The sequence below is a fragment of the Lucilia cuprina genome, chromosome 4 (assembly GCF_022045245.1).
Source record: "Lucilia cuprina isolate Lc7/37 chromosome 4, ASM2204524v1, whole genome shotgun sequence".
In the NCBI taxonomy this organism is placed as follows: Eukaryota; Metazoa; Arthropoda; class Insecta; order Diptera; family Calliphoridae; genus Lucilia; species Lucilia cuprina.
In genome coordinates this window covers 76,691,683-76,704,602 of record NC_060952.1, presented here as the reverse complement: position 1 = coordinate 76,704,602, position 12,920 = coordinate 76,691,683, and the positions used below count along the sequence as shown (strand labels likewise).

Below are 12,920 nucleotides of genomic sequence, written 5' to 3'. Positions count from 1 at the left end.
ATCATTAAAATAAGCATAAACTAATTTAAGGAGAAGGGCCTGTCATGGTTCAGTAGATTATTTTCCAAAAATTTAATTATTTTTAGCAAACTTTAGCTTATTACGATCATTGTTTAACATTTCTGTAGAAGAAGTAATGTGAGGAGTAGGGCCAATGATTTCTACATAATTATAATTATGTAGAAATCATATCATATATTATAATATAATTACCGTTGAGACTCAATATTGTCAATTTTTAATATCAAAATGATAAACCCAAGCTTTTATTTTTCTGTTATAACAGAAAAAAGTTTTTTGTTCAAAATTTTTATCAAAATTTATAAACTTTTTTTATATTTTACGCATGATCCATGTTAAGTTAAACTTAAATGTTGGAGTTTAGTCAACGAAATCGAAGATTGTGGATTGGCTTAAGACATAAAAGGAATAAGGCCAATATTAATGGGTATTAAAAAATTTCGCCGTAACGCATAATACCCTCCCCACTATAATAGTGTAGGGTATACAAATATATTAGGATAGGCACAATATTTACCCCTATCCCTATTTGAGTCCTCTTGTATAAAATCTCCTTTTTGTTATTCTTAACATACTGACTCGTGTAGGATATCATATGGGTTTTAGGAAAGCCAAGTTTGAATTTTTCTGACAAAATTAAAGTTGAAAATAATTTTTAAATATCAGTTGTAAGAGGTTCAACGCCCTCCAATACAGATAAACAAAGTCAAAATTCCAGAACAAAACCATGTGAGATACCTTGGTATCCATCTTGATCGCCATTTAACATAAAGCCACCATATTGAAGCTAAAGTTACACAGGTAAAATTAAAATCAGCTCAATTGCACTGGCTAATTTGGTCACGGTCTGATCTGGACTTAGAGTACAATGTAGCTATACGGCATTTAGTGGTACAATGTAGCTATACGGCATTTAGTGGTTCCGTGGTATATTCGCAATAGTAATATTCATATTGATCTCAATGTCCCCATAATACGCGAGAAGATCAAATTCTCTTGTTTAACCTTCTTGTCGAAACAATGGATTACCCAAATCCCCTTGCCAGGAAGTTGCTGTCATTTGAGGGTCATAGATGACTGAGAAAGCGGAAAAATTGGATTTTTCCAGACAATCAAATTATCGAGAACTTTAGTTGAAATTGCAGCGGCCAATAACAACGTTATTTATAGTTTAGATTAAGATACAATAAGAATAAATAAAATGCAAAAAAAAAGTTGTAAGGTAATACCTAGAACATATTTTATAACATTTCACTTCAACTATAAAAGTTAACTTTAACACTCCATAATTTTTATAATAGAATACACTAACAAAATACGCGAAAATACATAAAAAATACTAGACTTCGGCCGGGTATTTTACTACTCATTTAAACTAGGTTTAACTTGCTGTTAGATTAAACTCGGAACAAATTTTGGCGGACTTTAACCGATGATTGTGTTTTTCAGTTAACTTAGTATTGCCAACTTTTCAATCAAAAACATAAACAATGAACAGATGTTTGTTGCAAATATCACTTTCGTAAAATTTAAAATTTTAGAAAAAATATAAATAAACATTTGAAACCGTAATAGTATAGATAAAAGAAATCAGAAAATTACAATTTACTTAAAATATTAAGTTTTTATTCTTCCTAATTCATTATTTTATGGTGTGTTCTAACTTATAACTTAGGTTTAATTGGCCAATTACACTCAGTTAAACTAAGATAATAAGGGCGGGTTTCTTACTCATCAGTTAAACTAGGCTTAACTTGCTGTTAGATTAAACTCGTAACAAATTTAGGCGGAATTTAACCGATGATTGTGTTTTTCAGTTTTAGATTTAAGCTCAGTTAACTTTGTTAGTATTGCCAAGTTTTCACTCAAAACATAAATAATGAACAGCTGTTTTTTGCAAACAATGCTTTTGTAAAATCGAAAATTTTGGAAAAATGTTAAATAAACATTTAAAACAATAATAAATAAAACAAAACAAATCAGAAAATTGCAATTTACTTAAAATATTAAGTTTTTGTTCTTCCAAAATCATTGTTTTATTGTTTCTGTTAATTGGGTTTTTTCACTTATAACTTGAGTTTAATTGGCCAATTGAAGTCAGTTAAACTAAGATAATAAGTAACTTTACTGATAACTGAAAAACACCAAACATATATTAAACCAGGTTTAACCAAAGAATGAAGATTATCTTTATCAGAAAAACTCGCCCTAAGTAACTTTACTGATTACTGAAGAACATGAAACATATATTATACCTGGTTTAACCAAAGAATGAAGATTATCTTTATCTCAAAAAACCCCGCCTTAAATATGTAGTTTTTATTTTAACATTTTGCAATTCAAACAGACAATTCAAAAAATACAATCGAAATTGAACAAAAAATGGACCAAAGATGCAGATAGAATTACATATAATTTATTTTCTAGTAGCGCCGGAAATTGAGGAAAACCGTGTATTTTGTGTGTTTACAATTAGTATTGTAAATTAAAACTGAAAAAATCGTTCACAATTAATAGCAAATTTTTACAATTGCAAAAATACACCAGATCTTCAACTGGTCTAATAGTTTTTTCGAGTTATAGTATATTATTTATAACCTACACCACTATGTGGTTGTAACACCCAAAAATATTGGTCCGATTTAGCATTTGACCCAAGTAGAAAAGCTATTGAAATGCTTGAAATCGGTCTATTAAATCACCTAGCCCCCATATAACCGTATTCCCAAAAAGGGCTTTTGGACTGATAATAATGTTAAATGTCCTGTTAGAAGTTTAAACGACACTACCGATTTTAGCCCCCATACAAACTTCCCTTTAGAAAATTACTTGAAGGTCAAAATTTATTTATAAACAATAATAACACAATTAAATTCTACATAAATAACTTTGAAGTTTTATTTATAAGGACGGGCACATATTTACTCGTTACCCCCATTTAAGCCCTCTTGTATAAAATCCCTTGTTTAATATGGTCGACCATGCCCGACTATACATTCTTACTAGGTTTCCATTACAATGTTTTCTTGAAATCTACATTATATTTAAAGCTGAAATATAATTTTAAAAACATTTGGTTTGAATATTACTCCAATTTAATTCAACACTGTCAAAATTATGAATAGAGAGTCATTCTATCTATAGATAATAGTCGCTATTTCTCATTTTAATGAGAAAATGACAAACATATACTATTGGTCAGAGAGTGGTTATGATATAAAAATATCGAAGGACTATAGTCGCTATCTTTCATTTTAATGAAAAAGCAATTAATGCTCCTTCAAAATAAGAATTATTTTAAATGCTAAATTGTCTATTTTTTCCAAAAATAGTTTTAAACATTATCATTTTGGAATTATTTACCGCTGATTTTAAACCATTAATCTACTTAAAACATATTTAAGACAGATTCTTTTGTGCGGCAATCGATGGGTTAATGTTTTAGTCTGTTAGAATGGTGTTCGGTTCCCACCTTAGACAAAGTATTTCAAAGTATGCATTAACAGCTTATGAACGTAGCAAAGGCTATGAAAAAATATTTTTTTGTGCAAATTTTATTATGATTCTAAAATATAATTACAGTGAAAAATTAGAAAATTGAATTGTCTATTGAAACGTAAGAAGTCGTAGGATACAAAATAAGTGAGATAAAAGTCAAATATTGACATTTATTATTTACAACTTTTTTTTTTTTGATCTTTTGGTTATTCATGTTATCATCAAAGTATACCGATCCTTTTTTGCTCGGTAAACTTAAAATTTATTTCAATTGGTTCTAAAGATAATAAGTAAAACAGTTCTATTTTCATAGCTTATGAACGTAGCAAAAGTTATGTGCAAATTTTATTATGATTCTAAAATATAATTACAGTGGAAAATTAGGAAATTTAATTGTATATTGAAACGTAAGAAGTCGTAGGATACAAAATAAATGAGATAAAAGGGATATTATTTTCTCAAAACAATCTAAAAAGTAACACAATAATTTATGTTAATTATTATTTACAATTTTTTGGATCTTTCAGTTAGACAATGGTCCAAATATTGTAAACAAAAAAGTACATTAAAAGTTAAAATATCGTCTGCTAACAAAAAAAGAATATAATATCCTTTTTAAATAAAACAAATTGGTGGAATTTCTGTACACATATTATTGTGATTAACTGTACTTTACACTAAATTATGGCTAAATCTAATCTTAGTTTTCATAACGAAACATTTAAATTGAATTGTACCTTGCCTCAGATATACTTAAGCCATTTATTGTTGAATAAAACCATGGACATTTAAGTTAATTTTTGAAAGGGGCGTTTTTATAGGGCCTAGAGTCAAATGAGATCCTACAATTATAGAGTTGATGAGGGTTATCAAGGCTAATATAGAACTTATTTTGCATCTTTTTGTCGAGATAAGTGTATTTCAAATATAATTATGAACATAAAAGCCCTATTCCGCGGGTTCAGTTGTATGGGGGCTAGGGGAAATAATTGACCGATGTTAACCATTTTCAAGACGCTTCATCTACGGTACCATAGAATTTACGTGCCAAATTATCTTCAAAATTGCGACCTGTAGTTTGATTACAAGGTTTACATGGTTGGACAGACGGATATAGCTAAATAGACTCAGAAAATGATTCTGAGCCGATTGGTTTAAGGTGGATATTATGCGTTAAAAACATCAGCATAAACCCAATATACCCTCCCCACTAAAGTGGTGTAGGTTATAAATATATTTTATGAACCTATTCTTTACCGTTTTTTGATGATGTTTCGTTTCAAATTGTAAAACTTACTATACCCTACATAACTATGGCGGGGATTGTGCTGAAGTTTGTAACACCCAAAAAAATTGGTCTTATAACCCGCTTAAGTATACCTAAGATTCACTTTCTGAGTCGATTTAGCTATGTCCGTCTGTCAGTATGTTAGTCAGTCTGTTTATGTGTCCATGTAAACTTTGGGCACACGCTACATATATTTTGATGAAATTTATAAGGATAGGCCCATTGTTACCGCTTTTCCCCTATGGGGCTTGTCTCTTTTTTGTCAACAAAATCTCTTTTTTCCAACAATAAGTAAAAATATTCCGGAACAAAGGAAAAAAACAGATTAATTGCTTTATTTCGTAAAAAATAATCCATATTTTTAACACACTGACTGGTGTAGGGTCGTCCATACCCGACTATACATTCATGTAAATGGTTTGGTTTGTTTGTGTAAAAAAAATGCTGTTGTACGGTGTAATTTTCATTTTTTCTTAAAAATTTCGAACAATGTATGAATTTAATTTCTTTATTTACTTTAATAGCTTAGATAATTTTCGAATATTAGGAGTATTCATGAGTGATAAATTTCAGTCTATTCAGATATCTATATAATTAATAGGCAAAGCGATTTTTTGTGACCCCTTTTACTCTTACAGTATACATCTGCTTTTGGCTAAAGATATATCATTTTAAAGGTATTTCTTCGCAGATGTGCAGATATATAAGAATCGAATGGTTTTTATGCTTTAAATTGTTTTAAGGGGTTACTATCAACCGAAATGATATATTTTTGGCCCTTTTGGTCGACAATTTTTCGGGATTTTTACCCTTTTTTATGTAATATCATTAAAATAACGATTTTTGGCCATATTTGCATTTTTTCCTATTATAGGAAATAAAACCAAACTTTAATATTGGGATTTAATAGACCTTTTGAGGTATATAAAAATAATAATTTTTTGTTATAAGGATATGTACTTAAAAAACATAAAATTGTGAGGCAATTTTATGGAATTTTTTAAAAAAAGTTAAATCAATTGAGGTAAATGTAATTTTTCCAAATATTATAGAGTGTGATACCTTAGGACTCTCTAGACAATATAACAAATTTAATTATTCATTTTACGCACATAAAATATATTATGTTTCTTTTCAAAGTACAACCAAATTCAAATACTTATGTGAAACACTGTATATATGAATATTCTAATAAATATTTTGAAAATATGAGATGAGTTTTATAAAACTTTTCTGTTTCATATTAAAAATTAAAATAATACATTTTTTACACTGTCACGCAATATACTGAAATGTAACATTTAAAATATTTTAGGAAAATATTGCAATTTTTACAACTTTTTTGTTTATTTATTAAATTAATAATTTAATCAGCCTCATGTGGTTAAAAATAAATAAATATCTATAGAATTCATTTATATTGCTTCGTTTTAACGTGACAGATGAACGGATGGACAGACATAGCTATAGATTTGAAAAAAGATAAAAAAGCAAAGCCTTTTATGTATCTCATTCAGAAACAATAGTGTTCCTGTCATTGCTCAGACAACTAGTAAACAAACTGTTGTAAAATCGCCAAATTTCAACTATTTTTTTAGATTGTCATACGGCTAATTAATGTTTTAAAATATCCAAATATGTATTGTAAAATTTAACAGTCACACTTCATTGGTTAATATTGCCCGATTAGAAATAAAAAATGGAATCAAGCCTGTCACAGAATTCCATTCCGATCGAAAGTAGAATTATAACGTAATAAATCGAAAAAACGTACAGAAATAATTACTTTAAACTATTTTGTTATTTTCCTTTTTGAGCAAGAAAATTAGGAAAATCAAACATCATAGCTTTTAACTCACTAATACATGAACCCTTGATTATAAGACCTTTATAAGAATATGATTAATAAATAGTGATTTTATAAAGATCACAATCCCACAATATTTACTAGTTCGCCATGAAATCTATTATCCTGCAATAGTGGGGTATATTACTAAACCACTTATTGACAATAGCTCTAATTGCATTAGATATCCCTTATCCAGCCCTGTAAGTATTTTGAAAGTCTTCACATCAAGTGTTGGTCAATAAGGTATTCGATATTTTGCAAACCGTTCTACCAGATGTCACGAATTCATCGTATAATAGTGACAAGCTTTATCAATTTGTTATTTATATTGGACTTGATTTATTACATTAGTTTTTAATTAAATCGGCTTAAATTATAGATAATTAAAAAGTTAAAAATTAGTATATTTCCCCCGACATATTAATTATTTTTCTTTCTTATGAATTAGCCTTAATTTACCTTAAATAGTTTTTATTATGATCCATTCTTTTAATGATTATTTTAAACTAAATATTGATTTCTCTGAATGTGAAAGAACATTTTCTTTCTTACGTTGGAAACAACAAGAATAATATTCAAAATTTTGTATTAAATATATTTATAAGAAAGAAAATGTGTTTTCGATATTGTAAAAGAGCCAGTTGATTTGTAACCCCATATTTATAAATGCTTAATAAACTTGTTAATGGTTAATAAATCATAAAAAATTAATATTTTTATGAATACGAGTGGAAATAAGTTACAGAAAAATATAAATAAAATGCAACAATATTACATTTTCTTATGAAATTCAAATAAATTAAAAATAATTATAAAAATAAACAATAAAAGGACATAGAATAGTATATGTAGGTATAGGTATATTTTTTTAAAAACAAATAATCTTTACCTCACTGCCACTTGAAGAACCATCTGAAAATCCAACATCTAAAACATTAATACGTCGACCACCACGACGTAGTCGACGATTAGCAGCATTACGTTGAAATTCATCTGAATCTTCATCATTATCGTTACCGGCATCATTATTAAAAGTTTTCTTTTTTTGCCGGCCACGAAGTTTAATCGAGCACGAGGGACCGTCATCGTCAAGGTCATTACCACCAATATCATCATTATCATCATCTTTACCCTTATTGTGTTTAGCTTTGACGTCATCGTCTTCGTCATCGCTAGTACGATCAGAAGCTGAGGAAGAATCGTCAGAATCATCAAATTCAATGCGCATAACAATACGACGTTTTCTTTTCTGATCTTGACGATTTTGTTGACGGCCCCTGCTGCCCGACGGTCGAAAATTCATATCACTACAATCACTGGATTCGTCAGACATTTTTGCGCTTCGTTTCTAACACTTTTTTTCTTACGAGAGTTTACAATTAAATTTTTTACATATAGTGTTGTTGTTGTAGTTCTAGTAATAGTGTTATTATTAAATACATACAAAATTAATCCAGGAAAAATGTTTAAACTTTAATAAAATATGCAAATAAAACTACATAAATTATGCTTCGTTTTATATTATTTTTCCTCTTTTGTAAGACAAATTCAAATACTATTTTAATAACTAAGATTTAAGTAAAGAGAAAAATAAAGTTATTTTTTCTCCGGCAATTGGATGATAGAGAGAAAATACCGCTTTTTTATGATGCGGTATAATCGCAACTTTTTTTCTTTACACTTTGTTTGTCTGATTGTGTGCGTGTTTTATTATTGGGAATGAGCCGTCTTAAAACAGCCACGAATTGTTTGCAGCATAAACTATTCAAATGTACTATTTTAGCATAAAATATCTTAAATACTTAAACTTGCGTATCATATAAACTGTTTATAACTAATTTAGAAAAGAACTAGATGAAAACATTCTTTGCGTGCAGTGTTTGTACAATTCAAATATTATTTGTATGCTTTTTTCATTCAATTTGAAGTTTTTTTCTTCGTCTTTTTTCAATGTTAATTTTGCAGCACTTTTTCAAACGTTAATTACTCTGTATATATTTCAATTATTTTACACTTTTCTATTACACTTTGACCATTAATTGTAAAAGATTATAATGAATATGATTTAGTTAATTTTTATAATTATTTTCTTATTATATTTTATTTAAGAAAAACTGTGCACTCGGTTTTTCGCCATTTTAATTTTTTCTTGAAGGCTTCGTAACAGAGCCCTGCGCCGACAAATATTAACGGCGGCGGCTGACACTAAAAATATCGGCGGCGGCTTAAAATCGACTGTAGGCCGGCTAAGTTCTCATATACGCTTAATTTTAAAATTTTCAAAGATTTTAAATAAAAACGGAATCCGAGAGACAAAAAAGCGGGACTTTGTATATAATTTATAACAATGAAATAGAGCAAGCACAAAAGTTGTGTGAGAAATTATGCAGGGATGGAAAAAAATAAAAAAAAATTAAAAAAAGAATTTAAAAATTGATTAATTCTTAAAAAATTAAAAACAAATCCTTTATTTTTGCCGCATAGTGTAATCTATATAATAAAATTTTGAGTAATCTAAATAACATTTAAATTTGTTTTTTTTTTTACTTTAATTTTTAATACGTAATTAAAAGCGCCTCTCAAAGACCTTTCACATGATATCAAAATTAATTATCATACCTCTACGTGAAACATAAATAAAATAGGAAAAACTTTAAAAAAGTTCCTTTTTATTATTTGATCCAGATCACCAAATATTGGTCAAGGACACACATTTCGGGAAAGGGTATCTTATAATGAACTACGAGATGACAAAAGTCAATTTATTTTCAGTAGCTGTCGGCGGTAACATGGCAGCCAGCAAATCCATTAGCATTATTTTGCAGATACAAGCACAAACCGGCTGACATAAAATTTATCGGCGGCGGCTCAAATTCGGTTGCCATTTTTTCTTGAAGGCTTCGTAATTTTTTTTGCTGGTGTACTGCAGACTTGTAATATTTAAATGTTGGTAGCACTACTTTAGGCACTTTTTCTTTAATGTAGCGTTGTATTTTATGTTCTATGTATAATTAGGGTTCCATAGTTGAAACGAAAAGTCGACTTTCCGACTATTTAACATTATATTATTATTTATTATTATTATTAATAAAAAAATTGTATTTATATTTATTCTTTTTGTTGCAATTTTTTTGACTTCTTTCTATTTTCGACTTTTTCCGACTATTTTCGACTTTTTCCGAATTTTTCGACTTCTTTCGACTTTTTCCGGCTTTTACCGACTTTTTTCGACATTTTACGACTTTTTCCGACTGTTTTCGACTTTTCGACTTTTTTCGACTCTTTCCGACTTTTCAACTTTCCGACTTTTTTCGACTTTTATTTACAAAGTCGACTTTTCGACTTTTTCATAGACGATAGTCGAGTTATCGACTTTTTTGGAACAAAATAGTTGACTTCGACTTTTCGACTTTTTTCGACAAAAAGTCGATTGTTCGATTATTCGAAAGTCGATTTATAGAACCCTATGTATAATTGAAATTAATAAAAACGGAATGGAGAGTTTTTAATAAATAATTATTATTAAATTTATAAATTATACGACATCAAAACTGACTCAAAAAAGTTCAAAAACTGATTTAATTTTGAAGTTTTTTAGGTGGGCGTTTTACTTGTAAAATAATAATAAAAAAGTTCATAAAATTTCAGCTCAACTCAAGGCTTTTGTTTAACTGTGGTTGTATGATCTTAAGAGAAAATCTAAAAAAGTCGTTTCCAGAAAAATTACATTGAATGTTTAATGCCATTTTATTATTTTTGAAATCAATTTAACAAATAAAGGAATTTGAAAGAATAAATCATATATACACAGGTTAATATGATTTTTATCTAAATTAGAATTTAATTTTTATTTTTCTAATAAATATTCCTGAAACCCCATATCAAAAAATGTGCGATTTGGAAATCTCTAACCGTTAGGAGAAGAATTTTTTAATTTGAACCTAAAAATTATTGTATGCACAACTCTCACTTTTCCATTTTTAATTTCGTGTCAATACTTTTTATTTAGTTTTATTTTCTCGCACATTGTTTACCTTTGTAAAATGTAAACGCGTTTTATATATTTATATTATCATTATTATTAAATATATCTTTTATAATAAATTTCAATTCCATTTCATTCGAAAACGTTTCGGTTTTACTTTTGTTAACATCTCTGTTTTGTGTAGAGTTTTTTGTATTTCAATGTTGGTAGCACTGTCGTTCGCCATGGTGTTTCATCCGCAACATCCGTTTCGCTCTTTTTGCTGTAGAATAAAAATCTGACAAGATGGGTCGTATGCACGCTCCAGGGTAAAAAATTAATTTTATTAAATTTCTATGTGATTTATGCGAAAATTATGACTATACAAATGAACTGTAACATGCACTCTATCAGTGGCTAGTGAAAATTATATTGTGAATTTGTTAAAACTTGGAAAAATTCCATAAATTATGATTGAGTGCAGACATGTGTGCCGCTCATCTGTCGTGTCGTGTTCGGGCTTTCTAATTCATACGAATTCTATACAATGTTGTATTCAATATGGTAAATATTGTTGTTTTTCTATTGCAGAAAGGGTATTTCCCAATCAGCTTTGCCCTACAGAAGAACCGTTCCCTCCTGGTTGAAACTCAACGCTGAGGATGTTAAGGAACAAATCAAGAAATTGGGCAAAAAGGGTTTGACCCCCTCCAAAATCGGTGAGTAGTAGAAATTGATTGTTTTTTAAAGGTTATGTTTACATTTGTATGAGAGGAATGTTTGTACTAATGCATTTTGTATTTTTTCCAAACTACAGGTATCATCCTTCGTGATTCCCATGGTGTTGCTCAAGTACGTTTCGTTAACGGCAACAAGATTTTGCGTATCATGAAATCTGTTGGTCTTAAACCCGACATCCCAGAGGATTTGTACCATATGATCAAGAAGGCTGTTGCCATCCGCAAGCATTTGGAACGTAACCGCAAGGATAAGGACGGTAAATTCCGCCTTATTTTGGTTGAATCCCGTATCCACAGATTGGCCCGCTACTACAAGACCAAGAGTGTCCTCCCACCCAACTGGAAATACGAATCTAGCACAGCTTCCGCTTTGGTTGCCTAAGTTGCTCGATTTGTTTTAGAATGGACTACTAAGTGTTTTTTAAGTTTTATTATATTTTACAAATATAAAACGTGAATTAATAAAAAAACTGATGTAAGTTTTTTAAAACGTAAAAATCTATGAAACATAAAATGAGTTCTAATTTGTTTGGACAGTGTTTAGTGGCAATTGTGAAAACATTTTGAATATAGTAAGATGATGGAGAAAATGTGTCCATTGGCATTTTTGTTTACATGTTTGTTTATGTTATACATAGAGGAAATGTAGCAAGTGTCAGATCAACATCGAAATCAAGTTTAAATGCAATTAATTAAAATATTTTAAAAACTTTGATATGTATTTTTAATTAAAAAAAAAATGCTTTTGATTTTAAAATTTACCACTAACCCGAGAATTACATGTACATTTTAAAACGAAGGAAATATCGGGAGACTAGATTTGTTACTATTTTCCTTAGATTTTGGTCTCAGAAGTAATGTTATTTAATACAAATACAGAAGTGCCAATAAACCAAGCGGTAACGAAACGATAACGATTTTTAATGAGAAATAATGACCTAAAAAATAAAAAAAATCTCTGAATTTCCTTGTTGCTGCTTTCTGAACAAAGGTCTTTTCCATTTTTGCATTTGTAGGATTCAGTTTCTCAAAACATGAAGAAGTCCGATCTAAATATTTAAAAAAATATGAATGTACAGTCGGGCATAGCCAATCATATGATACCCTATACCAGTCAGTATGTTAAACAAGTAGGAAAGTATAGTCGGACATGGCCGACCATATAATACCCTACACCATGAGTTGATTTTTAAAATTTTTACTTTTTATAAAGAAACTTTTATGTTATTTTAAAATATTCAAGCAATTTATTCATACAAAAAAACAAAATTTCTAAATGAGGCTTTATATAGGTCAAATATGGGCCGATCCTCGGTAAATTTGGGAAAAAGATATATTTTTAAATAACAGTTAGTTTCGTTGAGTTTCATTGCGATACGGGCCGATCCTTACGAAAATCTGCAGTGTCATTTATACTCATATAAAACTTATTTGTGTCAATTTTTAGAGAGATAATAGAATATTTGACGTAATTATGGCATAAAAAGTTCAAATCGGGAGGTACGGTTGTATGGGGGCTAGGTGAAATAATAGACCGATTTCAACCATTTTCAATAGGCT

The 12,920-nt window shown here is 29.0% G+C and overlaps 2 protein-coding genes across 2 annotated transcripts in view; one reads left to right on the top strand and one right to left on the bottom strand.

Annotated features, from left to right (window-relative positions):
- LOC111675346 (serine/arginine repetitive matrix protein 2) overlaps positions 1 to 8,146 on the bottom strand; it is a 31,931-nt gene extending 23,785 nt beyond the window's left edge. Inside the window, exon 1 of the mRNA XM_023436094.2 lies at positions 7,546 to 8,146. Within this exon, the coding sequence (XP_023291862.2) occupies positions 7,546 to 7,989 (444 nt within the window). The 5' untranslated portion in view covers positions 7,990 to 8,146. The remainder of the gene's footprint in view (positions 1 to 7,545) is intronic.
- Positions 8,147 to 10,833: 2,687 nt separating this feature from the next.
- Positions 10,834 to 11,862, top strand: LOC111675186 (40S ribosomal protein S13). Its single transcript, XM_023435909.2, has 3 exons — positions 10,834 to 10,949; positions 11,212 to 11,339; positions 11,438 to 11,862. The coding sequence occupies exons 1-3, from the start codon at positions 10,927 to 10,929 to the stop codon at positions 11,740 to 11,742; spliced, it is 456 nt and encodes a 151-aa protein (XP_023291677.1). The 5' UTR covers positions 10,834 to 10,926; the 3' UTR covers positions 11,743 to 11,862.
- The last annotated feature ends 1,058 nt before the right edge of the window (positions 11,863 to 12,920 follow it).

What these genes read in the sequence shown, in the direction of transcription:
- LOC111675186 (XM_023435909.2), top strand. Translation starts at nt 10,927, where the DNA reads ATGGGTCGTATGCACGCTCCAGG. An exon ending in GGTCGTATGCACGCTCCAGG is followed by an intron (nt 10,950 to 11,211) that starts GTAAAAAATTAA and finishes TTTCTATTGCAG; the next exon opens with AAAGGGTATTTCCCAATCAG. An exon ending in TTTGACCCCCTCCAAAATCG is followed by an intron (nt 11,340 to 11,437) that starts GTGAGTAGTAGA and finishes TCCAAACTACAG; the next exon opens with GTATCATCCTTCGTGATTCC.